General features: G+C 43.5%; 2 protein-coding genes and 1 long non-coding RNA gene across 6 annotated transcripts in view; 1 reads left to right on the forward strand and 2 right to left on the reverse strand.

Annotated features, from left to right (window-relative positions):
- Window positions 1-687: 687 nt before the first annotated feature.
- Window positions 688-17,503, reverse strand: P2RX7 (purinergic receptor P2X 7). The gene is made up of 13 exons (XM_074920972.1): window positions 17,058-17,503; window positions 15,322-15,454; window positions 14,712-14,783; window positions 13,782-13,854; window positions 12,752-12,848; window positions 9,626-9,706; window positions 8,914-9,043; window positions 7,862-7,986; window positions 4,466-4,562; window positions 3,940-4,005; window positions 3,720-3,836; window positions 3,012-3,107; window positions 688-2,531 (listed from the first exon to the last, which is right to left on the reverse strand). The coding sequence occupies exons 1-13, from the start codon at window positions 17,180-17,182 to the stop codon at window positions 2,058-2,060; spliced, it is 1,686 nt and encodes a 561-aa protein (XP_074777073.1). The 5' UTR covers window positions 17,183-17,503; the 3' UTR covers window positions 688-2,057.
- Window positions 17,504-18,171: 668 nt separating this feature from the next.
- LOC141967428 (uncharacterized) lies at window positions 18,172-21,786 on the reverse strand. 2 transcript variants are annotated; one of them, XR_012634697.1, is made up of 3 exons: window positions 21,414-21,786; window positions 20,686-20,808; window positions 18,172-18,861 (listed from the first exon to the last, which is right to left on the reverse strand). It is a non-coding gene; the product is annotated as an uncharacterized LOC141967428 (long non-coding RNA). The 2 variants fall into 2 exon arrangements; XR_012634696.1 differs by lacking the exon at window positions 21,414-21,786 and adding an exon at window positions 21,273-21,401.
- A 70-nt stretch (window positions 21,787-21,856) lies between these two features.
- The window catches only part of IFT81 (intraflagellar transport 81), a 45,233-nt gene continuing 44,327 nt past the window's right edge, over window positions 21,857-22,762 (forward strand). For all 3 annotated transcript variants that reach the window (XR_012634670.1, XM_074920853.1, XM_074920854.1), the window contains exons 1-2: window positions 21,857-21,933; window positions 22,302-22,466. Coding sequence is in view for 2 of the 3 variants with exons in the window: in XM_074920853.1 (XP_074776954.1) it covers window positions 22,323-22,466 (144 nt within the window). In the remaining variant the exon portion in view is untranslated. The remainder of the gene's footprint in view (window positions 21,934-22,301; window positions 22,467-22,762) is intronic.

Raw genomic sequence — 22,762 nt, forward strand, 5'->3', positions numbered from 1 at the left:
GTTTTCGGTAGGAAAAAGGGGATTCACCGCCGCTCTTCGGGGCAGACCGGGATAACCCGCGGCTCGGCTCAGCCCTGAGGCCTCCCGCTGGCCTTGGGCAGTGCGGGTGGTGGGTCATCCCGAGGAGGATGCTCTCAACCTGGTTCCTAAATCTGGGAGACTTTTTTTTTTTTTTTTTTTTCCGGTGCTACTCTTTGTTAGCAAGTTTATGGGGAGCTTTTCACCTCCATACTGGCCAGACGTGAGTCAGCCGTTACCTGGAAGTCTGCTACTGTCAGCCCTCTCCTGAGTCTTGGCTGCTAAATCTCAGAAAGAAGCTGGACAGATGACCTCAGGCAAGGGCCATCCTAACACCAAGACGTAAGTTGCAGCCAGCTCAGGGCAAGGCCAGAGCACCTGCCTGCAAAAGATAGCAGAAGCATATCTAAGCCTGTCACCCTCCACAATGAGCAAATCCTTTATCCTCCTGCAGAATTAATCTTTAAAAGCGGAGCTCCACACCACCTAATTCATGCACCTTCCACCTGATGCTGAGCTGCCCAGCACAGTGCTTTATTTAGAAACATGACCACAACCCTCATAATAGCAGGTAAATCATTAGAAAGAGATGAAGTGAGCTGGCAAATTGGCAGTGGGAATTTCAGACAGCATGAAACTATTAAAGAGACTTTGAGTCAGCTATGGATTAGTAAAATTCTCTATTTATTACAAAAACAATCAAAATTGGAAGGACCAAAAAAAGCTGGGATAAGTAAGAATCTATATCCAAACGTGAAAGGAGATTAAAATCGCCGTCTTTAGTGAATATTCAGTGTAATTCTTCCAAAAGGAGAGTGGGTTCATGTATTGCAACTAGAATGCATTAATGACAACTGTATTTCCCATTCTAAACAGGTAAGACGCTGCAATATGAACGTTAATACAATTAATGCTTGTTCTAACTGAAGATACACACACCTGGCATAATCTGCCAGCAATATATCTTAAAATACATGTGGGTAACGGAAATGGCAGACTGCAGGATTAGCTTGGAAAGAACAAAGCTTAGTTGAAAGGAGTGCAGAATATACATGTTACAATCCTTTTCACCTTGTTTCTACAAAAATAGAACACGTCCAAGTATAACAAAAAGAAAGAACTGAAAAGGTGTTGGAGCACAGATTAATCTACCCTGAGTTTGCTGCTCCTGGGCTGTAGTCTGGCCTTACGCATCACAGCACAAAGCAACTCGCACTGTGCCAAGTTCAGTAGGAGGAGGTGTAAGAGGCAAGGCCTGTTTGAAGCTAAGAGCAAACAGGAGGCCGAAGTCCAACATTATAATTTCAGTGTGTATGAATGAAATGCCCCAAAACATTACATAAAGACAGCAAAAGTACTTTTCATTTTAATTCCCGAGTTCAAACTAAAAGGAATAATACAAAGAGAACAGCCAAGCTTTTCAGAAAATGCTTTATCCGTGTCACTGAAATCATCTAAAATGAGCCTGTTTAATCTGGATGGACCATGAGGCCTTCAATGGTTGAGTTACTAAACTACATGCTCAGTGGCATCTTTCTAGAGCCTCTTGATCCAGGGCTGCAGAAAGGTGGTGAGGCTTGGGGGAGAAAAATGCTCAGTACCACGTTTTCAAGTGACTTTTGGACTTCCTTCAGGGGTCATGTTTTGAGATGACGCTCAGCTCCACCGTATTTTCAGGTCATCTCCTGACTCAGGGGGGATTCGGGTATGTGCTAGTGCAAAGGCAGGAGGCCTGGAACCTCCCACTAAATGGTAGTCGCTAAGAACTCACCCCAAAGCTTGCATTTCCAGACCACGTGGGGTGACTCACAGAATGAAGCAAAGGCAGAAGTAAGCACTTTAGCTCAAGGTATCTATTCCTCTATGCTAAGCAGTAGGCAATGGTGCCTTTCCAAAGACAGTGTACCAGAAATCAGCAGTACTACAGAACGTTTTGGGAAGTCACACACATTCTTCTCTTTTTTAAAAGGCCTGTGAAAGAAAACAAAGGTTAAATGCCCAAGGTGGGTCACAGTGTGAGCTCAAGTTGTACTACGTCCTCATTCCGTCTCAAAACCAGTATAGTTGTTGTCTGCTTTGGGATAAGCATCTCTAATTTTCCACCTGCAGCAGCTCGGGACGACAGCTCTGTCTTCCAGATCAAACGAGCCAAAGCGCCAGCGTACGTATTGCTTGTAAGCAAGGTGACGCAGCTGGTCGTTGATTCTGTCATCCGTCAAGTCCAGAAAGGGGTCTTTGTAGAGAAGGGCTTTATTCAGGGCGTGACGGGACAGCACCAGCTGCTGAAACAACTGGGAGGTTGTGATGCACGGCCCTTCTTTCCTTCGGCAGCAGAGCTGCTCATGGTACTCCTGTGTTGGCCGGCATTTGCCACAGCAGCACCACTCTGGGAGGTACGGGGAAAAGGCCTCTTGTCTGAGAGCGCGTGTCAGCGCGTATTCTTCATTATCATCATTCTCCTCAGCCTCACTGGGGCAGCAGCCGCCAGCATCGTCGAATTTCACCAAGTCGCTCTGTAACAACAATTCCCAACATAAATGAAAGAAACCAGCGTTCGCTGTTTCATCCAACTGCAGGGAGACTTTACACCAGTGATCCTTACCATTGGGGTTTTTTCATTTGACACAGCACAATAGGGATAATGACGATAGATCAGCAGATCTGGAGGAGGATTGTCTTTCTGTGTTGCCAACACCCACCCTAGCGAAATCGAATCGACACCTCGCAAGTTGTTTCTACACCAACGCACTCCCGCTGGCACATACGCATCACAGGAAAGCAGCAAATTTTAGCTGACTCTAGAAAATAACATGCTCTGCTCACAGGACCGATTAACTTGAAGCGGACAGTAAGAATGTAGTTTTAACCCCTCAGAATTTAATCTGGAAATACGGGGGGGGGTGGCGGTGGTGGAAACCCAAATCAGTTTGGAATGATGTTCCTCAGTTCTCCCTTCTGAAGGGAGAATCCCAAAGGTTAGTGTCTGTCTTTACCTCAACAATGCTGCCTTGAGTATGCTGCAAGCTTGTTTTCAGAGGCTTCTTTATCAAGGTAACATGTGGCTCATCAACGTAGGACACATACATCACCTGTGCAGCAGAAGAAATGAGCACTGTCAGCTGAGTAGTTACTTGGAGAACTGGGGATAAACACAGCATAGACCTGACATCAGGGCTTGGGTTCTGCTGCCTGTACTCCAACAACCACCCCCTGCAAATGCATGTTGCAAGGACCAGTATTTCCAGTGTCCAGCACAGACAGGACATGGGGTGCTGCAGGGACAGAGGGAACGGGAATGAACAGGTATGGAACTAGCTGTAGGAGTGGGGTTGTGCAGGGCCTTCAGGTACTCTTCTCTTCACCCTTCTTTAAAAATACATGCCTAAAATGCTGGGGGATTAGCAGAGGCAGCCTACAGAAGTAACAATTAACGTCTTGAAAATGAGGAAGAAGCAACTGAAGTTGGCAGGGAAGAGGCTTTGAGCAGTGCCCTCTTCATGGACAGCCCTCTCATGATATCCTTCTGCTTTTTTGAAGGCTCACTACTCCCTGCAGGTTTCCCTGATAGAGCTGGTGTGTGTGACTCTGCCATGCCATGTAGTGGGTAGAGCCCACTACACTCATGCAGTGCACAGCTCCATGGAATCTTCCTGGATCAGCTGCATTTTTGTATCCACACAGCAGCAATTTACATTCTTTACCTGTCTTGGATTCAGCACAGTCTCAGTCTTTTTCCTGTTGTAAAGTCTGTAGAATGGTGATTTGCAGCAGCCGGAGCAATTACCTACACAAATAGCAATTTCAATGGCCGTTGCAACCTGCACATGAAAAAAAAAAAAAAAAAAGCAAATGGTGATTCCACTTTCTAAATGAGGCTTTATCTCCAGAATTCGTTTTATTAACACAAAAAATGTCTCTCACCAAGCCAAAATAGGACATCATGGACCCAATGTTTTTAATGAGTTCAATGGGGTTAAATTTTCTACCCTGAAAGAAAGCAGGAAAGAATAACTGGGAGGCCAGATCTATTATCATCCATTCAACTTAATGCCTTTTCTCTTTTTGTCTCTTTACAATGTATCTTTGTCTCTACAATTCAATCAATCCCAAAATTCCATAGACCATCTTAGACACTTTGCAGGGGAGAATAACCCACTTGAGAGGGACACAGCGGTGACACACAGTGTTCATGACGGTAACATCATGTCATGGGGATACCTGCTGTTGTCTCAGTTTTAAACAACAATCCTGCCTCCCACCCACCCCTGCCATTTCATCCTCAGCTTTGCTCTCCTATGCTGCTCAGTTCAGTTTACATCTACTCATCTGACATGACTTCCATCCCAGAATGATGGACAGGAGAGGGGAGAGCAGTATAAGGCAGAAGTGGGGTTAAGGAAATAGCAAGCTTTCTTGTCCCTCCACAAGGAAAAAGAATGGCATTTACTGTGCCGAAGACAAGGACATCAAAGCGTATTCCGTAGACTTTGAAAAGGGTTCTTTGCTCCTTCCCATTTGGTAGCAGCTTGTAGTACCTTGCATATCTGCAAAAGAGTAAATGAAGATCTGTGCAGCTTCCCTGGGGGATATAATGCCATGAGGCTGCAGAGTTTCTTCTCCCTTCTTCCTCCAGCCCTTTCAGACTTCTGAAGGGAAGGTGCTGAGGCCAGCTCGATGAACAGTACTTTGTCCAGCATCTGACCTGGCAGTCTAAACTAAATTAATACATACATAGAGATTTAGACAAATTAAAAATCTAACTAATATCCAATGAGTGTTTTGCTGTCTCAATTCAAATTGGAACCTGAAGCTGCAGAAAGCAGTTCAATCACGGGTAAAGGAGAGAGAAAACCCTGGTGAGGATACGTGAGGAGCTGGCAATGGCAAGAGTGCCCATGCTTTGGAGGCTTTAATATCATGTTATCCAAGACGAGCTCTGAACTCCTGAGCACACTTCAGCATGCTGGATATCGGCCATCTTCCATCCCTCAATCAGCAGAGATTCATGTGAGCCTTTACTAACTTCCAGTGTTTTATTCTATCAAGAACATGACCCTCCTGATGCACAGCTCACATCAGCTTATGGATCAATAAGCAGTCACAGAGCATGAAACAAAGAGATCTTTTTTAATCTGACAGTGAAAAGCTGGCAGTACAGACAAAATCATTACATTAAACTGCAAGACATATAAACCACACAATGCTACTAATATCCAACAACCTCTGATAACAATACCCATGTGTCTTCTGCCTCAGACATGCTGTCAGGACTTAAAGTGCTGTATTGTTCTTGACTGGTTTACTTGAGTGATCTCTGACTCCCATTCTCCTTCGTTTAGATAAATAATTTGAATTTGAATGTGAATTTGCTTAGCCAAAAGGACAGAAGGTCAGTTCCAGGAGCAGCAGATACTCACAGGTTACTCTGTCATTGCTAATCAAAATTTGTTTTATAGTTGGTTAGTTGTTCAAGTACAGAAAGAGTAAACCTTTTAATAGGATATGTCTGGTGTCAACGTCATGAGCTCAGCCCTCTGCTTTCTAGCATCTCCAGGTACTCATTCAGATAATGGAGACATCTAAAGAAAAATACATTTTCCTCCTTTCCTTTCTCATTGGGTTCAGTCCCTGCTGCTCTGCTTTGCCATCTCGATGCTAACAAGCTAGCCCAGAGCAAGCTTTTACGTGATTCCACTCTCCTGCACATCCTACTGCAAGCTAAGTTTGGCAAACTTTGAGTGCTTTTAATCAGAGTCCCCAAGATCATGCGATTGTTTGCTTCCCATTCACCACAATCTGATTTGTATTCTATGAAGGCAGTGAGTCACTCAGAAAAACACAATGTAATGTGTTCTGCTTTCTCCTTGCTTGCACAGACATGAAATCTCCTTTTTTGTGTGCTGAACAGTTTCACAGTCTGTGCCCAGTCTGGTCAGCTCTTCGCCTTTGAAGCCTACAGGTCAGTTAGGTTTTATCTGAAAGTTTTCCTAACTCTTTCCAGAATCAGAGGTTTTCTCTAGCCCTCAGGGTAGAGGTTATTTCACATCTGCTCTTGATGGACAGAAGCCTTCTCCGAACAGCTCTGTGCTCAGAGGTGACCTGTTAAGAGCTTTTTTGATCACTGGCTGAAGCTTTGCTCCCTTGCACCTCAAGTAGTTATTTTCTTTTGGAAGGTTAAAGCCTGTTTCCATTTAAGTCTATCACAAAATTCCTTTTGCAACTGAGATGAAATCAATAGGGCTCCATGCACACAGAGGTTATAAGCTGCCCAAAGTAGCTTTCCTCACTTCCAGGACAGCTAGACTGCAAGGTAAGCAGCATTCTACACGAGCCCTGTTTCTTACACTCTTTTCCAAAATTTTCTCCTGCTATTGATCTTTGTTAGCTTTAGGACACTGGGCTGGATGGAACCTTTGATATGATAATATTTTACATTCTTATGACGAAAAAGTTTTCTTGAAGATCTTAATTGTAACATCATTTCTAGTTCTCCCCTCCTTGCTCACTTGGGTAGTTCTACTGAAATCAGCAGCTCTGTTTATACAAGTTGGCATAAACAAGCTGAACGGTGTGTCAGGGTTTGTGCATGTTCACTTGTTTTAAATAGTATTATGCTCAATCTATTCACTGCTTTTCAACTTCCACTCTCTTTGCTTTTTAAAGTGCTGCACCAAACTACTCTGCTCCTCTTTTTTAATTTTGGAGACATTAGAGAATGGCATTTCTTTGCCAATAAACCCCCCGATTAACAGATACAGAGTCAGGCCACCAGGATGTGGTCTGGCACCGTGCACACTCTCCCAGCAGCCTGTGTTCTCACACCAGGCTCTCTTCCTGCAGCAGAGATTTCAGCTGAACTGCAGCAAAACAACCTTGCTACAGACTGGTATTGTGATACTTAAAAGATAGCAAATGTTGGGCAAAACCATTTTTGGCATTTTGACCGCAGCTGTTAATCTGACAGTAAACATCCTCAAAACTACTCCACTGTCTTCTTCCAAAAGCCTTCTCAGAAACGGCTTTGACTACAAAAACGTATTCAATGGAAAGGTTGCTGTCTTGCTTTTTCCTTGTGATCTCCCCCATCTCCTGTCCGTGGCTGCCAGGACAGAGGGAACACCTATTTGTTCTTTGTTTGCACAGCTCCAGCACGATGCAACTTTGGAATACGCTGGCAGTTCCTAGGCAGTTATGGCACTCATGTTAGCATCACAAATGCATGAAAACCTATCATGTAATAATAATCACGTCATGAGTCAAAAGAGTGTTGTTACACAAGAGTTTTGACCGAGATCTGAGGGACAGCTTTAGTTTTAAACGTGTTGATAAGCATTTGATAAAAGGTTTGTGTAACTATTCAGAACTGGAGTCACGTCAAACTTCTCATAAATCTGCTACATGCACACGGAACCAAAAGCTCTAATTTGCTTTTGAATAAATCTTGATTCAGTGAACTGTGGGGTTACCCAGATGGAAGAAAAACACTTTGTTATTTTATTTGTGTTAATTGCCTTGGGAAACTCACAAGTTTAGGTAGTTTCAAGCCTCGATTGCCGTATGGTGGAATCTGCCCAAACAATTCTTGTGTTTACTCCCAGAATACTTGTGAGAAATTTCTAGGCCTTTCAATACAGAAATAAAATCTCCTGCAATACAAGCATGCCCATTTGCAAAATGACCATGATGATACATCTACACAACTACAGTAACTGCAGATTAAGGACATGACTACAAGAGTGAAGAAGGAGAATGAAACATCTTGTCATTCCAAGTCACCATTCCCTTCACCTCATCGCATCTCTGCTTCAACTCAGAAAACATGCCTTCATATAACATTTTTTACCTGAACTGGAATCCAGGCTTTATTTTTTTGTCATCAAGGCGGCGGAAACCATACTCTGGATGGCAGTTGAAAAACCACCTGTCCAAGTTACAGTCCCAGTTAATCTCAATGGCAATGATTCCTCCCTAGAAATGGAAACAGTAAGTTTAGGGACTAGTGCTGTGATGGCTGCCTGTGCTAACTGCTGTTAAAGTCAGTGGAGACTTGAGGGATGCCACTGGCAGGGACATATCTCTACAGACACGTTAACAAGCAACATTTGCCAATCAAGCAGTCTTCTATGGAAGTGACTTAGTTATGTGACCCAGAAGCCACCATTCAGGCCTTTCCTATCTTCTTATTTCTCTTCATCTTAGTAGCCCAAGTGTGGATGTAGCTGATATACTGTGACAGTTCTTTCATTGCTTTAAACTACACAGAGCTTCAAACCAAAAGCCTAAGTTTTGTAGGCACCTAGTCCAAATGTTTCATCTTGAATGCAGTGTGCCAGGCTGCAAATCAGTAAATGTGGCTCAGTTGATGACTCTGGGCAGGACACTTTGTCTCTACTTTTATTTTACCCATCTGTTAATATTGACTTTCTAGAGGTATGGCTGGATACTGTGTTAAGGGCATTTGGCTCAATACCCTAAAGAACAGAGTAAAAATGTAATGGCAAAAATAAGTGCTTTTTGACTCTGAACATAAGCTGCCATTTGTGCCAGTCTGACTTTTGGATGATTCCCCCAGCAACATGATTTAGGATCTGCTTGAGTAGAATCAAAAGATGACCGCAAGTGGCAGCCTTGTATAGGACTTACTTAAATGCACTTGGATTTGTAAAAGGGCCTCTACATGCTACAATACTAACAAAATAATATCACCTCTGTCAACATGGGTCCCATCCAGTGAGCTGTTAAGCACATTTAATTCTTGAAAGCTGGGATTACTTTGCTTCTCATACATCAGTTTCTAAACCTAGAACAATTCCATGATACAGCAGGCAGAAAAACATGCAAGAAGAGAATCAAGGAAGCTGAAACTGAGCATGAAAAAAAAGTGGTATCACAGACCTTTACTGCCATTTCAGAAAAATTCTCTTTGGCTTCCTGAATAATATCTCCCAGACGGAAAATTGGACAGTGCGGGGAAGTATTCTTGTTGTATGTGCAGGAAGTATTTAAATTTTGTGGAATATTTAGTCTGTGAAGAACACACACAATTGTTTAAATTTAAAAACAAGCTGGAGCAGCTACGGATACAGGTAAGGGACTTCACCCTTACTAACTAGAACCTGTGTTAAATGTGCTCTGTTTGTAAGTATACGAGCTTCTGGTTTTGTTGCTACCAGATCTATATATCCCTAACTGGGATCTGGCAATCAAGATGATTTCTTTACTCTTTGGCTATTATCACCAGCAAAATTTTACCTGTGTATACTCAACACTTTCACCTTATAATTTCAATCACATGTCTTTTGTGATATATTTTAGTAATTTTACCCTAACATAAACCAGTGTATCTGAATGAACAATTCTGTTGTCCAGTGCATAAGAGAAATAATTATGCTGGGAGGTTCTTCTCCCAAGCTCTCCTTATTTCTCTTGGTTCCTGAAGGATTAATAGGGCTAAAGAATTATAGAAACTTGAGATTTATCACTCCGGCAGATACAACCCTGAATGCATAGCCTTTTTGAGTAAAGAAGGTGCCAATTTATACAATTCTTTTTTTTCAGAGCACAACTACTCACTCTTCAGAAAGCATTGAGGAATGCTTGCACTTACACGGTGTAATTAAATTTTGGGAAGTGAATGTTGTTCTTTATCAGCACAGTGAAATCTTCAGAATGCCTCAGAACAGCAGGGCTAAAAAAGAAACATTAAATTAACAAAAACTTCTTTTACTTAAATACATCAGTTAATGTTATGCTACTTTACTATTACCTGGAAAGCTGTCAGTAGGAGGAATATGTTGCTAAGAATAACAGATTGAAATGCAGGGAGTTAGGTGGCTTGGGGAATCAAGAAAGATACAGGTGGTTTTCTTAAGTTTTAGGTATAAATTGTTCTCTCTCTATTGCACTTGTTTGTGTGGGCCAAGCCTAACTAGAATCTCTACATGCAGCTGAAATATGATCTCAGGAGAGTTCTCATAGAAATCATGCTATAGAATAGTAGTAAGAAATTGCACCATTTGACAGCTGATGATTTCTGCACAGTGAACTGGCAGTTTCCTTGCTGATCCCCACGGAGAGGTGGGCATTTACACCAGAGCTGCACAGGTAGTAGAAGTATAAAAATGAGCCATGCGCTCAATCCTAGAGGATGTCTCTGGCAGTCAGGTGTCAGTCACAACACCAAAGGTTGTGCTGCCTTCCTAGCAGATTCCAGTTTTAGGACCTCCCCTACAGTGGTTTGCATCACTAAATCCATAGGTGGAACGCAGACACACTGGAAAGCAGGCTGACAGTCTGACCCTTCCTCGAAAGAGTGATTTCTCTGAAGCTAATATGGCAGGAAAGAAGGAATCTTCCCACAAGTTGCTAGCTGGGTAGCCTTGGCCTAGACTGTGTGAGACAAGCTCTGCTATACTCCAGGACTTGCCAGAGCTATAGGAAAGTAAGAGAGAAAGTTTTTAGCATTGTTTGTCTAGCACAGGGACTATGCTGAACTGGAATACTGGCACTGTTCCATTTAAGAATAACCAGGAACATTTTAATTTCCATCAAGACAGTGATTCCAAGGGGGAAACCCAGTCTTCGAAGCAGTCATCCACATAAAGGACAGTGCTTCTAAGCAAGGAATATTTTTCCTATCACTGTATTTTGAGCAGTGCCTCTGCATCAGAGAACTGTGATGACAAGAAGCACATTAGCTGGATGACGTGCAGCTTCCATGAGGGACTTGTCATGAGTGTCTTCTAAACCAAGTCAACGAATGAGACTTGATTGCAAACCAAATTAACATTTGTGGGTGCTACCCGGACACAAAAGTCACTGATGACTTCCAGTGTATAATAGTCAAGATATTAATAAAGTGTGTTAATTTTTAAAGAACTAAATATGAATGAACCTATAATTGAAACTGTAATTCATCCGCTGGGAAGCATCTGGAATCTGATGCAAGGCTCTTCTGTCCTTCAGCCAGCTAATCTGACAACTGTGCCCTGCTGCAGGCTGAAAGGAACGATCAAAAATAAAAGAATCTTCTTGGCAACATGCAATGTCTTTGTTCAGTTCCTGCCATAACTAACAGGAAGGAAAAGGAGGTCGCCTGTATAGTTCATGAAACATACCTTTCAAAGGAATTTGGACAATGAAGACAATCATGGGTGTAACCAAAGCCCAACATTGCTACCTCAGTATCTCAACCAGATGGCAAAGCTTCCTGTGTTCTGACCTTGGTCATATGTATCATTCTGGAGGAAAAAAAAACACTCAACTTTGCTTTTTAGTGAATCCTCATTTTTTCCTTGTCAATGGAACTTGTGAAGAAACTTTATAAATTAGAGGTTTGGATCAAAGCTCTTACCCATTATTGTTGGTCCCTGGTAGTGACCAACTATTGGCACTTTAGAGGAAGGTTAGGAAACAAGACAGAATGTGTCAACTGTGCCATGTAATTAAAAGCAAAATTCCCCCTGTAATATACACAGCAGTGAGCCTACGCAGTGTGACATTTAAAAATGACTGGCAGTCAGTGAAACTTTTTAAAACCCCCTAGGATTTCATTAACTCAGGAAGCTCATGCATATCTTTCTTGGAAGCCGTATGAACAATGCAGCCTTCCTGTTGTTGGAGAAAGCCTTTTTCAGATCACAATTCTGTCCACAGAAGAAGGGATGGAAATTCCTTTAAAGAGCTGGAAAAAGCTCAGCAGAAGGAGCTGCAGAAGGCATTGTGGGCTCTCGAATGGACCTGGCAGTGGAAAAAATGCTCAGTCTCTGCAGAAAACCCTGAATTAGGGGGTTAGATGGGATATATACATAGAATCATGCTTGTATCTTTTAAAAGCAATGAGTTAATAAAAGTGATAATTGACCTAGTTTCTTATACATGTCTTTCAAAGCTGGTTGAGATGAGCTAAAATTGATTGTCATTGGCTCTCTTAGAGTATAATTTCCATCATTTCAGTTGAAATCAAATCCTTTATAAAATTTTTTCATGCTTTGGCTGATACAGAATAGAACATGTTCATCTGGGAACACTGTACTGTCACGGGGTTACAAAAAAAAGATGGCTACAAGGCCCCCCCATCCTACTCTCTAGGTCACAGGAGCATTGTTCCATGAAGTCTTTTTCCTGGAGTTTTCTTCAGCTCGCTATTCCAGATGCCATCATTGAGGCCTTTATCATCTACCTAGAGAGGTTGGAGAGACTGTTCTTCAGCCTGAGGTGGATCCCTGAACACTAGCCTGCAACACAATGTACAGACAACCAACCTCCTCCTTCTGTTCTGGGAGGTGGAAGCAACCTCACTGTCATAAATGAACCCACAAAGAACTTCTGCACCATAGAGCCCTAAGCCTTTGCAGAAGAAAACCCCAAGTTAGGAAACCTTTTATTTCTGTCACTGATTAAACCTATCTTACATTGATGCATTATCCTTGACATTTGAATTAATGAGCCAAATGCCTCTAGTGAATTCAAGATGAGCCTGTGACATCTAAAACTGTTTCTATGGCAGCTGCATGATGATACAAACTGGAGGCTATGACTTCACTGCAGAATCATACAGTAGGACAGATTGTTAGAAGTTATTTAAATATTATAAAGAGTGTTAATGGTATGGCTGTTTTACATACATGAGATCTAGACGTGCCTAGGCAAAGGGATTATCCTAAAAGATCATGACTGTCAAAGTAAATCCTTCTTTTGACATTAAAACCATGCAGATATCTCTTTCACTTACTCAGGGGGGTTTTCCATGGATTCCACAGGGCACCATGCTCTGACCTCACAGGTTTTAACAGTTGCATTATAATACACACATCTTCCTGTTTGAATTCCTGTAGAGAAACAAGCTCTTACTCAGCAAAGACAAGAGTTTCTCGACTATTAGAGACAATTTCAACATATCAGTGGATTCCTCCTCAAATGTAAGACAGGGAACCCGACATTTCAGATTGTTGAGGCTTTCTATAAGAGGGAGCTGTAGAAAGAACCACCCAAACCATGGTTCTGCCACACCTCACCAGTCCTTGTTTAGCCATTTACTTGGGTCAACGGTGCTCGTCATTGTTTGGGCTGAGGGTGAAATAGTTTCCTTTACAGTTTTGTACAAAGTTACATATCTCAGTCTTGGGATAGATCAAGAAACCAACTGTTTCAGTCAGAAGTTTAATTCAACAACATGGGCAAATTAAACCAGGATATAAAGATGGGCAGGAAACCTTCATTCTTTCTGTACTAGTCTGCAGTTTCTGTGAGCATTCAGTCTTTACCAGAGGAGATAATAATCCAGCCATCCGCCCAAATTCAGGGAATCTCAGCCCTACAAAGAACTCAGATAGCTGATGAAAACAGTATGATGCCTTCTGGACAACTGATCCCAGAAAAAGGACAGGAGTCTCCTGACTTATTCCGAGAACTACTGAACCATCATAGGGGGTGTTACAGACCCTTCAAGCAGATCCCGCAGTCACTCCACTTGCTAAGCAGCCACGGACTTCAACAAGAACTCATTCACACCAGTTAGTGCTCTTCTTCACATCTCCCTTCCTCTGCTCCCTGCCACCGTTTCTCCTTTTAGTAAGGGCACACACGAGCTGGTAAGAACTCTGTTTTGTGGTTTCAAAAATATTTTCTCAGATATCTCTTAGGATTCCATACTGTTCTACTGCCATTCTCCAAGTTGGATCTTGCACATGCTGCACTGGTCAATAATACAATAGAAGATAGTACCCACAAAAAAAAATTACAATCTGAAAATGTTTACATACCATGACTGTTGATGTCTACACTTCCTTTTTCACAGGACTTGTCTGAAGAGCAGATAGCTTTAGGGAAGGGATACTGGAAAAAAATTACATAAAAGTGATTAAAAAAAAAATAATCTCCCTCACCACACCTATGTAAAAAGCCTTACTCAGCTTCAACGTAAAAGTATCAAATAATAAGAGAAAATAACAATGCAGAGCAGGTATAACCCTTACTAATGATTTGGCTTATAGGAGATAAAAGCTCAGCTACCTGCAAAACCAGAAAAAAGTCCTTTCCTTGCTTACAATAACATTTTCCTTTATTATTTATCTCTTTTCCCATTTTCCACACTCTCTCTTATACTATTAAGCACAATAAATGTAATACGGGACTATTTAATTCTTTGTTTAGTAACAGTTTCATATACTTTTGCAAGTGAAAGTCAACTTGTATTGGGGAACTACTCTGCAAGGTCCCACTTCTAGTCCAGCCAAATGAAAAGGAGAGCTGCAGCTGACGACCAGGTTTGACCTACAGAAAGGAAGGAAGGGGACATGTAGGAATGAGCAACGGTAATAGTAAGAGCGCCATATTAGCAGAGAAGCTGGTAACAATTCTGTAGCTCCATCATTCCTTCGGGTTTTCCTCAAGAGCAGCAACAGTGCCAGGGAAGCTGGACAGCAATCACTGGCCTGAATGTCATCACCTCCTGAAAGTGATGCAGATAGGTTTGACTGCAAGGTCACTGGTGTGAAGCAAAGTCACAGCTGCCAGCTGACTCCCCGAGAAAGAAAAGGAGCAATTAAACTAGATCTTGCACGTTATCTGCTGAGACACAGACATAAAGAGCAACAGTATTTGCTTGTACCAGACTGGTCCAAGAACAGTCCACTCTTTTACATCAACATGCATTCGATACATCCCAAGTATAAATCACAAAACATAGTTACCTCAGGGCACCTCTGCTCAATCTGATTCTCTGTCTTAATGATGTTGGTCATCACAAAAAAAGAGTTTACCGCCTACATGGAGGAAAGAATATGAATTTGACTGAAATTTCACATACTTGATTCAGACCTCAGTCATTCCAGAACATCACCTGGAATGACAAGGCTGTTCTTGCTCTATCTCCCCCTGATAAACATTCAGATTCTACCCAGCTCAAACAAGAAAAGCCAGGGACATCATCAGGGCAGGAATGAGCAGCTAGAGGCAAGAAGGCACTGATCTTTTTTTAAACTGGCATTACAACCAAGACACACGAGCATTAATTGGTAATAACACTACTGTGTTTCGTACAGCTATACTGCAGTGAATCTGTTCCTAAGTTTGCTATTACCAAAATAATAAATGATGTAAAAATTGTTTAACAAATAGCACCACAGAAATCTCATAAAAGAGGATTTTTTCCTTATATTAAGGGAGGAAGGGAAGATTTGGCTTTAAACATTGCTGTCTCCAATGGAAAGTAATCACACTGAATGGTAGGATAGAGACACATCAGGAAACCAACCAGATGTGTCAGTGGAAGTTGAATTCTGGAATGACATTAAGACTTGCCTGCATTGGTATAGTGTATTCTGCTGTATCCCAGATCCTGTTGTCTGTGTAAGCCACTCCCTTCACACTAGTGCGAATTGAGCTGTTAACTTCATCCGTCTCCTGATAGAGTCTGTAAATGAGGACTATACAACTGGCCAGATAAAACAGAAAGGACAGATAAGCCCATAAAAATAAAATGGGTCAGCTTCTTTGTATCATTCTTGGACAAAATACCCTGCAAGATAGAAGTCAGATGGACATTTTCAAGTAATTGAGAGGTTTTTTTGTGTGAGACACATGCACTGGCTGGACCAAAGTCTGCCTTGGTTTCACTTTCACAACTTTGGCTTTATCAGAAATGAACTGATATATGCAAGAAGAGAACTTCTATTTTCCCATCTGAAATGACATAGATAACATGAGGTGACATCCCGGCCCTTCAAGATGCCATTTGTGAAACACCAATTAACTGCAACGGGGCTTGATGTCATCCAAAAACTTTCACCCATGCTGCATTGCTGTGTACCAAGACTTTGACTTTTTCTGTCACAAACAGACACAAATGTCCTCTCTACATTTTTTTTTTTTTTAAAGAGAGCTTAAAATACTTAGTTCTTAACTCCCCAGAGTAACTATTTTTATGCCTCATGCAGATTGCTTCAAAAACTTTGTCCTAATGTTTTCACTTTTTCATTAATGTGTTAATAAAAGGAGGGACGCATCTGTGTTTAAGCTGACAGGGAAGTCATATAGCTTATCTAACTCATAAAAGGACTGTTAACTTTGAGAAACTATTGTACGTTCAGAAAATACTTTCTGCACTAGATAAAAGTGATATAAAAGGTTTGCTTTGAAAAACAAACCGTAAGAGCTAGCACTATTTCAGTTTAACAACAGACTGTCTGGGCGGGTGTGATAAAATAGTATCTGAAGACCAGAAATACAAAGCACCTAGTCAGCGTTCCTTTACTTGTACCATCTATTACAATAGCATATCAGCCTTTTCCTCCTGGAGAACAGTGCTTTGGGATAACCATGGCGTTGGGAATGGGCAGTGGGAACCCAGCTCTGAGCAGCAGTAGGTGGGTACAGTACCTTAGTAAGAAAACTTGAATTTCCTGCAGACTTGATTCTTTGAGAGATTGGGATCAGTGTGCTCAATGTCCTTGCTTGCTGCCCTCCCATGAGAACAAAACCAACTCTATGAACTTTTTGGCAGACTTTGTTCAGCAAGCACTTAGCACTGAGAACAGCCCTAGTTTGGCAGCAAAGAGGAAAATCTGCCCTTTAGAGACAAGAAATTATTGCATATTCCTAAAACATCTTATTGTTCTTGAACTCTGCTGCAAGGGGCAACTGGCTATTTCATCTGAACAGGAGACTCTACAGAGCACTTTAATCGCAAAAACACTGTTGTACATCTGAGATTATTCACTAGAGTTATTTTGGATTTTTCCAACAACAAACGAAACCAGACAGCATGGCAAGAAATGAAACTAAAAGTGTTTTTTAGAGCAAGCTTAGTTAACTCTGTGCAAGCAACCGCACTTTGTTACATAACCTCATATACCACACTCCCACCACAAAATTCCCACAACCATATCCCTCTTCCGAGAATGATCTAACACCATATCAATGAGCTTGTTTGCTGCCACAAAACTCAAAGTGCTGAAAGCCAAGCTGTAACCAGACAATGCCCAATACAAGAAACATTTGTTCACATACAACACAGCCTCCCGGTGCCATGCACTTACCCAATAGACAGAGCAACAGTTGCAGAGAGGAAACATCTCAGGCCACCCCATGTAACACTGTGAATGCGTATGTATTTCACAGAGTTGTACTCAGTCAGGCTCTCCGGCCAGCTACATACACCCATCACTAGCACTTCCTATGAGACGCCACCTTTTGAAAACTGCAGCTGCCTAGTGACCTCTTCTTCCACCCCTGCATTCTTCCTGGACCACCCCACTTAAAGGCGCAGTCAGAAACCTCTATGAGAATGGCACCACAGGACTTTTAAAAAATGGCAGTTGATGGAATCAGGAATGGCCTCAAGCGCCACATACTTAGGTTTGTTCACAGAAAAAAAAATAAAAAAAAAAATTCACCCTGGAGCTGCAGAGCTGATTGCTCAGCACTGTTCTTGTCACCTTTTGTTTATGGCACCATCTCTCCTCAGCACTACCAGACTTCACCACTCTGAAGTAACGCTGGGACAACTGCAGAGATGAGACTAAACAGATGGAAGCCAACATCATGTAGAGCTGCTTCTGCACCATCCCAACACTTCGCACCAGCACAAAGAAGATGCAATGCACTTCTGGATGGGCTGATGCACGCAACACCCACTTCGTAGAGGTGGCAACAGCCATGCAAGGCTCAGGGCAATGGTAAAGCAAGTTTTTGGGTCATCAGTGTCCAGAGAGATCTCCAGCATCTTCTCTCACATTGCATGGGACATGCATCCTACTTGGTTTTAGATTGGGTTTGTATTAGCTCATGGGATTAAAAGGGCGTGACAAAGTCACTACTCGTCTCAGCAGAGCCAAAACATGGCTGCAGCCTTTCCTGCTCTCCAGAAGCAGGCACAAGCCATAGTTGGTCAGTGTGCTGCAAGCATCTGGTCCAGGGGGTCAAGGATCAGGTGTGAAGCCATCATCTGACACTGTAAACACAGGAGGTGGAGCCCTAAAGATGCAGAGCTCTCAAGGTGGGGACTTGTAAATCTCAAGCTCAGAGTTTGAAAGACACGAAGCTTGGATCGGACCCAGATTAAAAGGACCAGGGTCCTCTCTCTTGCAACAGAAGACCCACCCAGAGGCACAAAACATACAAACTCTACAACACAGATCTGATGTTTTTCTTCCATTCCTTTTGTATTTTAAATCACCTCGGATGCTACCTATGGCTGTAGTCATGACAAAACATTCAGAACCAGACAGGCTTCTTGGCTGTCAATATTACCTTAAATGCTTTAGCAGATAGGAACAAGTTACATTCTGCACAAACAAGCTTAATTTTTTGAGACATCTGTGATCGCTCCTTAAGCTTTTGCTGACCAGAGTCCATCCTGCTGTGGTTGGTACTAGCGACACTTCGGCAAGCAAAATCCTGCTACATAATAACAACTGAAAACGCTGCAAGTTGGAACCAGAAACAGATCTGTGATGCATTTAGATGCTAGAATAGCCACAAAGAAATTGATTTTTAACATAAGACAGTCAGACCTATGTATACATACACATAACACAATATTTATAATAAAACAGCCAAACAGGAGGGCTCAGATTGCATAAGCAGAGCAGAAGTAAGTGTTGTCTTCTCTTCCTAAATGCTCTTCTTTTTACATTAACGTCTTCCATCTGTTTGGGATCTGACCTCAGCAGCTCAGCCGGACGTATTCATCTTCTTGCCCATGATGTTCCCATATAAGGTGATCTCTCTTCGCCCATGGAGCATGATTTTGATTTGCTCAGGTTTCATTCCACTCTGATTTGCTGGCCTCTATGGTCGAGCTCTCACAGTTTTGCAAGGCAGTCATCCACACAGCAGTAGCTATAAAGGGAGGAGAAAATCAGGAGGGAGTAATGAAGCCATGCCGGCAGATCTAAAGAACTCTGGATAGTTTATCTGCAGGCTCCATTCTCTTTCTTCTGCCCGTTGCCTCTGCCTTTTCAAGAAGCAGCTTCCATAAGCCTTTCCCAAGCAACATAAAACATAAGCCCTATGCAGAGAACTGGATGGAACTATAGGGCTGAACTTCTATTAGAACTCTCATGTCATTAGGAAACTGCTTGAAACTCTATCATTCTCCACTCTAACTGGGGAATTTGGAAAATGCCCCCTGAAATATACAACAAATATATATGAACACTGGCCTTTGATTCTTTAAGACTTGACCCACATATCACATCACCCCAACTAAGGTAACTTAAGACAAGTTAGAAGTCAAACAAATATCTCATCTGCTTTCTGTAATATCTACCCAAGGCTGCACTGAAAGCTATCATCTCTTTTAGGGCTGTAAAGATTCTGTTGTGATACAGAGGTCGACAAAGCTAAACCTTAATTTTTTAAGCAGTAAGTTTCCAAATTCAGACACCACTACAGACTGTAAATATCAAGCAGCAGGTGGGCAGCCTGGACTAGCAGTATGGCTACTTTGGGCTGCACATACAACACAAAACCGTTGGAAGAAAGGATTGTGAAAACACACTTTAAGGAAGACTCAGGATCCCCGACGCTATCCCCAAGTTGGGAAGTCTCACAGAACTGGGCTGTGATGTATGATTTTGCTCCCACCTTCAATTAGTTGAGCTTTCAAACAGGCCAGCAAGCCGGAGCTCAATCAGTCCAGTTCTATAATAACATCTGGTCACAGAGGTCTCCGTCCCCAAGAGTCAGAACAATCAGACTTCATGGGTTTCCACCACAACAGAGTGAAACAATCTAATCATCTTTTTTCCTTATTATCTTGGTATTTTCTAAAGTTTTCAGACATCCTTCCTCTTCTTTATCTGTTGCCTCTTTAACATTACAGAGACGTGAGAAGAGGGGAATGGTCCTTTGCTTCTTGGAAGGTGTGGGGACTGAAATAGTCTCATGTAAAGGAGAATCTCAGAGCAGCACCCTCCTGCTGCACCCAGCACAGATCCCTCTCCATCCTCAGCACTGTGGACACAATCATTCTCTCCTCTGCACAAAGGTCTGAAGAAAAGATGTTTATCAGTATTTTCAGAAAGTGTTTCTCTAGCATTAAGTGGTGGACCCACATTCACCACTTCCTGTTACCTTTAATTAATGTGATTTGTGGGGAGCAGACCTGGCCCCCAACGTCTCCACAGGAAATAGTGTTTCCATTTGCTCTCTCTGTGTCTTCTATAGGCTCAAAATACTCATCAGAAGAAAAGTGTAATTGATACTAGGAAAGCATGTCAAGAGAAAGTAGATCTCTTCTGTGAACTTGTAGGTAAATACGATTCCTAAAGGTCAGTATACAGACTGAAAGCACAAAGGAAACATGATCTGGTTTTAAAGTTCAAATCCAAGAGTCAGGAGACTTGGATTAAGTTCCTGGCTCTACCACAGCTTTCATGCACAATCACAAGCAACCCATCCGTCCCCTCTGGAACTTAGTTTAGTCAGTTAAAAGGTAGGACACCAATGCAGTGTCACTTTTCAGGCTTTCTGTGAAGACCAGCAAATTAGTATTTTATGAAGCATTTTCTGTTCCTCTGAAAGAAAAAAGGAGGTAACCTAAGATAGACGCAGTGCTTAGCATTGCAAAGTATTACATTTACGATTGCTATTTACTGAGTCAAATTCTGCAGTGATTTACAACCTGTGCATTTCAATTGGCACCAATTTAATATGACTCACCGCATATTTTAATCCATCATCTGTGGACTCACATGGTTTTCTAAGACTATCCAAGAAGCTAATTGCAATAGCAGGGGCTCCAAAATCCATCTATTTAAGGCCTAAGCATGGGGTTTGAAGGATCTGCAACAAAAAACTTGCAGATTGAGAGATACCCGTTTCATCAACAACTCTAACTTTAATATGTAGTCTATCTTTGATTTGTCTGGTGTTTTTCAAGCTCCAGTCCTTCAGATTTAGCATAGCTAGCACTACATTTTTATGGCTACTTTGAGGCACGCTGACAACTGATGTTCAGCCCAGAGGACATGAATTTGCCATTTGCCCCTAATGAAGCCTGGCACAGGAGGGGCATTCCTGCTTCACAAGGATCCTCTGTGCGTTTTACCATTTCAAAGAAATGAAGTAACCATTCACCTGATATGTACATCAGCCACACTTTACATCTTTATGCTGTCAAAGACTGCCAGAAGTCTTTATTGGGTAACTGCATCAATCTGTTTGTACATCTCCTACACATGCGACAACAGCCTCCCTCTTAAGAAACCGCAAAGCTAAGTTTATACTTTAAAGAGTGAATCTCAAACCTATTTCTGCCGTTCCTTGCATCAAGAGCACTTGTGCTGTGAAGAAGCCCCACGAGAGACTTGGCCTATGGAGCTTACGCCCCAGCATCACCCACAGCGACCACAGCCGTGCTTCCCACAGGACAGAGCAGCTCAACCCACCCGGTGCCCAGCGATGGCGCTGCCCCTACCCCTGCCGCCTCACACCACGCCGCCTGGCAGGGCCTGCTGCTGTGGCACCGCCACCAGCCGCCCTCCGGTCAGGAGCTGGGGATAAAAAAAACTCAATTCCTGCCCAATTCGGGGCGGGATGGGGAGAGACTGAGCTTCCCAGCTCCCCGCCGGGCTGGCAATGAGGCGCGGCGGAAAGGCCTCCCGGTGCGGCCTACTCCGCGTTGTCTCCTCTCAGGCCGCAGCCAGCTCCGGGGGCAGCGAAACAAGCGAGGAGAGGGCGGGGACCCGCGTTCCGCCGGGACAACCCGCCCCGTCCCGTCCCGTCCCGCCGGGGCGGCCGCTCCTCCCCGCAGGCCGCCCCCGGCCCGCTCCGCCCCGCCGCCGCCGCTCTGCGCATGCGCGGACACCTCCTGGCCCGGGCCCCTTTCCAGCCGTTCGCGCGCGTTGGCAGAGGGCGCGGTAGCGTCGGAAGTGACGCCATCGCCCTGGCCTGGCAACCGTTACCAGGGTAACCGGGAGGCGCGCGCCGAAGGGCCCGGGCCGAGGGGGGGGCGGGGGGGGCGAGGGACGAGGCCGCCTCGTCGCCTCAGGGCGCTGCCCCTCGAGCGCGGGTGGCCCCCGGCAGGCCTGGCTGGCAGTAGGGGCCTGGTCGCCTTCCCCCGCTGGCCTCTGTGAGGGGCCGGACCTTCCCCCATAGGCCAAGGGGTGCCCCCACCGGCGCTGAGGGCGCGGCCGGGCTGGGCCCCACCGAGCCCGGTGCCAGCCCACCGCCTCTGGGCTGCTGTGGGCCTTGCTGAGGTGGTGCCTTCAGCCGCCCTCCTGGCAGCTCCCTCTCCCTGCCGAGGCTTTGTGACATCGCTTCTGTCTTTTCTGCAGAGGTTTTTCCAGGACACGATCATGAGTGAGCAAATCCAGTTCATTGTTGAGAAGCTCAATCAGGAGCCCTTCAGGAAGAACTACAATTTAATCACATTTGACTCCTTAGAGTCAACGCAGCTGTTGCAGCTGCTCAATGATGTTCTGGGGGAGATTGACCCAAAGGTAAGGAAAGCAATTGGAGGTGCTCAGACCTATGTAATTGCAAACATCTTAAATGGGCTTGACACAGAAATTTGCTTTTCTTCAGGTCTGGCTGCGTATAATCCTGTGGCATGTTTGGTTTACCAAAATAGCTTGTATGAATCTTCCTGGAAATAAATGCACCTGGCAAGAATCCTTTCTGTCTATACATCTGTGTGGTTTTGGCAAACCAGGAAATGTTTCTTGGGCCAGGGACCCTGGATCCCTGTCCCCCAGAGACCGATGACTATATTTTTCCTTAGGAATCGGGATACAGA

Source organism: Athene noctua, chromosome 17, assembly GCF_965140245.1.
Source record: "Athene noctua chromosome 17, bAthNoc1.hap1.1, whole genome shotgun sequence".
Taxonomy (NCBI): Eukaryota; Metazoa; Chordata; class Aves; order Strigiformes; family Strigidae; genus Athene; species Athene noctua.

Coding starts and splice junctions, on each gene's coding strand:
- P2RX7 (XM_074920972.1), bottom strand. CDS start 17,182: ATGGGTGTATGTAGCTGGCCGGAGAGCCTGACTGAGTACAACTCTGTG. Junction 15,455..17,057: donor ACTGTTGCTCTGTCTATTGG/GTAAGTGCATGG, acceptor TTATCTGGCCAG/TTGTATAGTCCTCATTTACA. Junction 3,108..3,719: donor CTGTGCTGAATCCAAGACAG/GTAAAGAATGTA, acceptor TCTGCTGCACAG/GTGATGTATGTGTCCTACGT.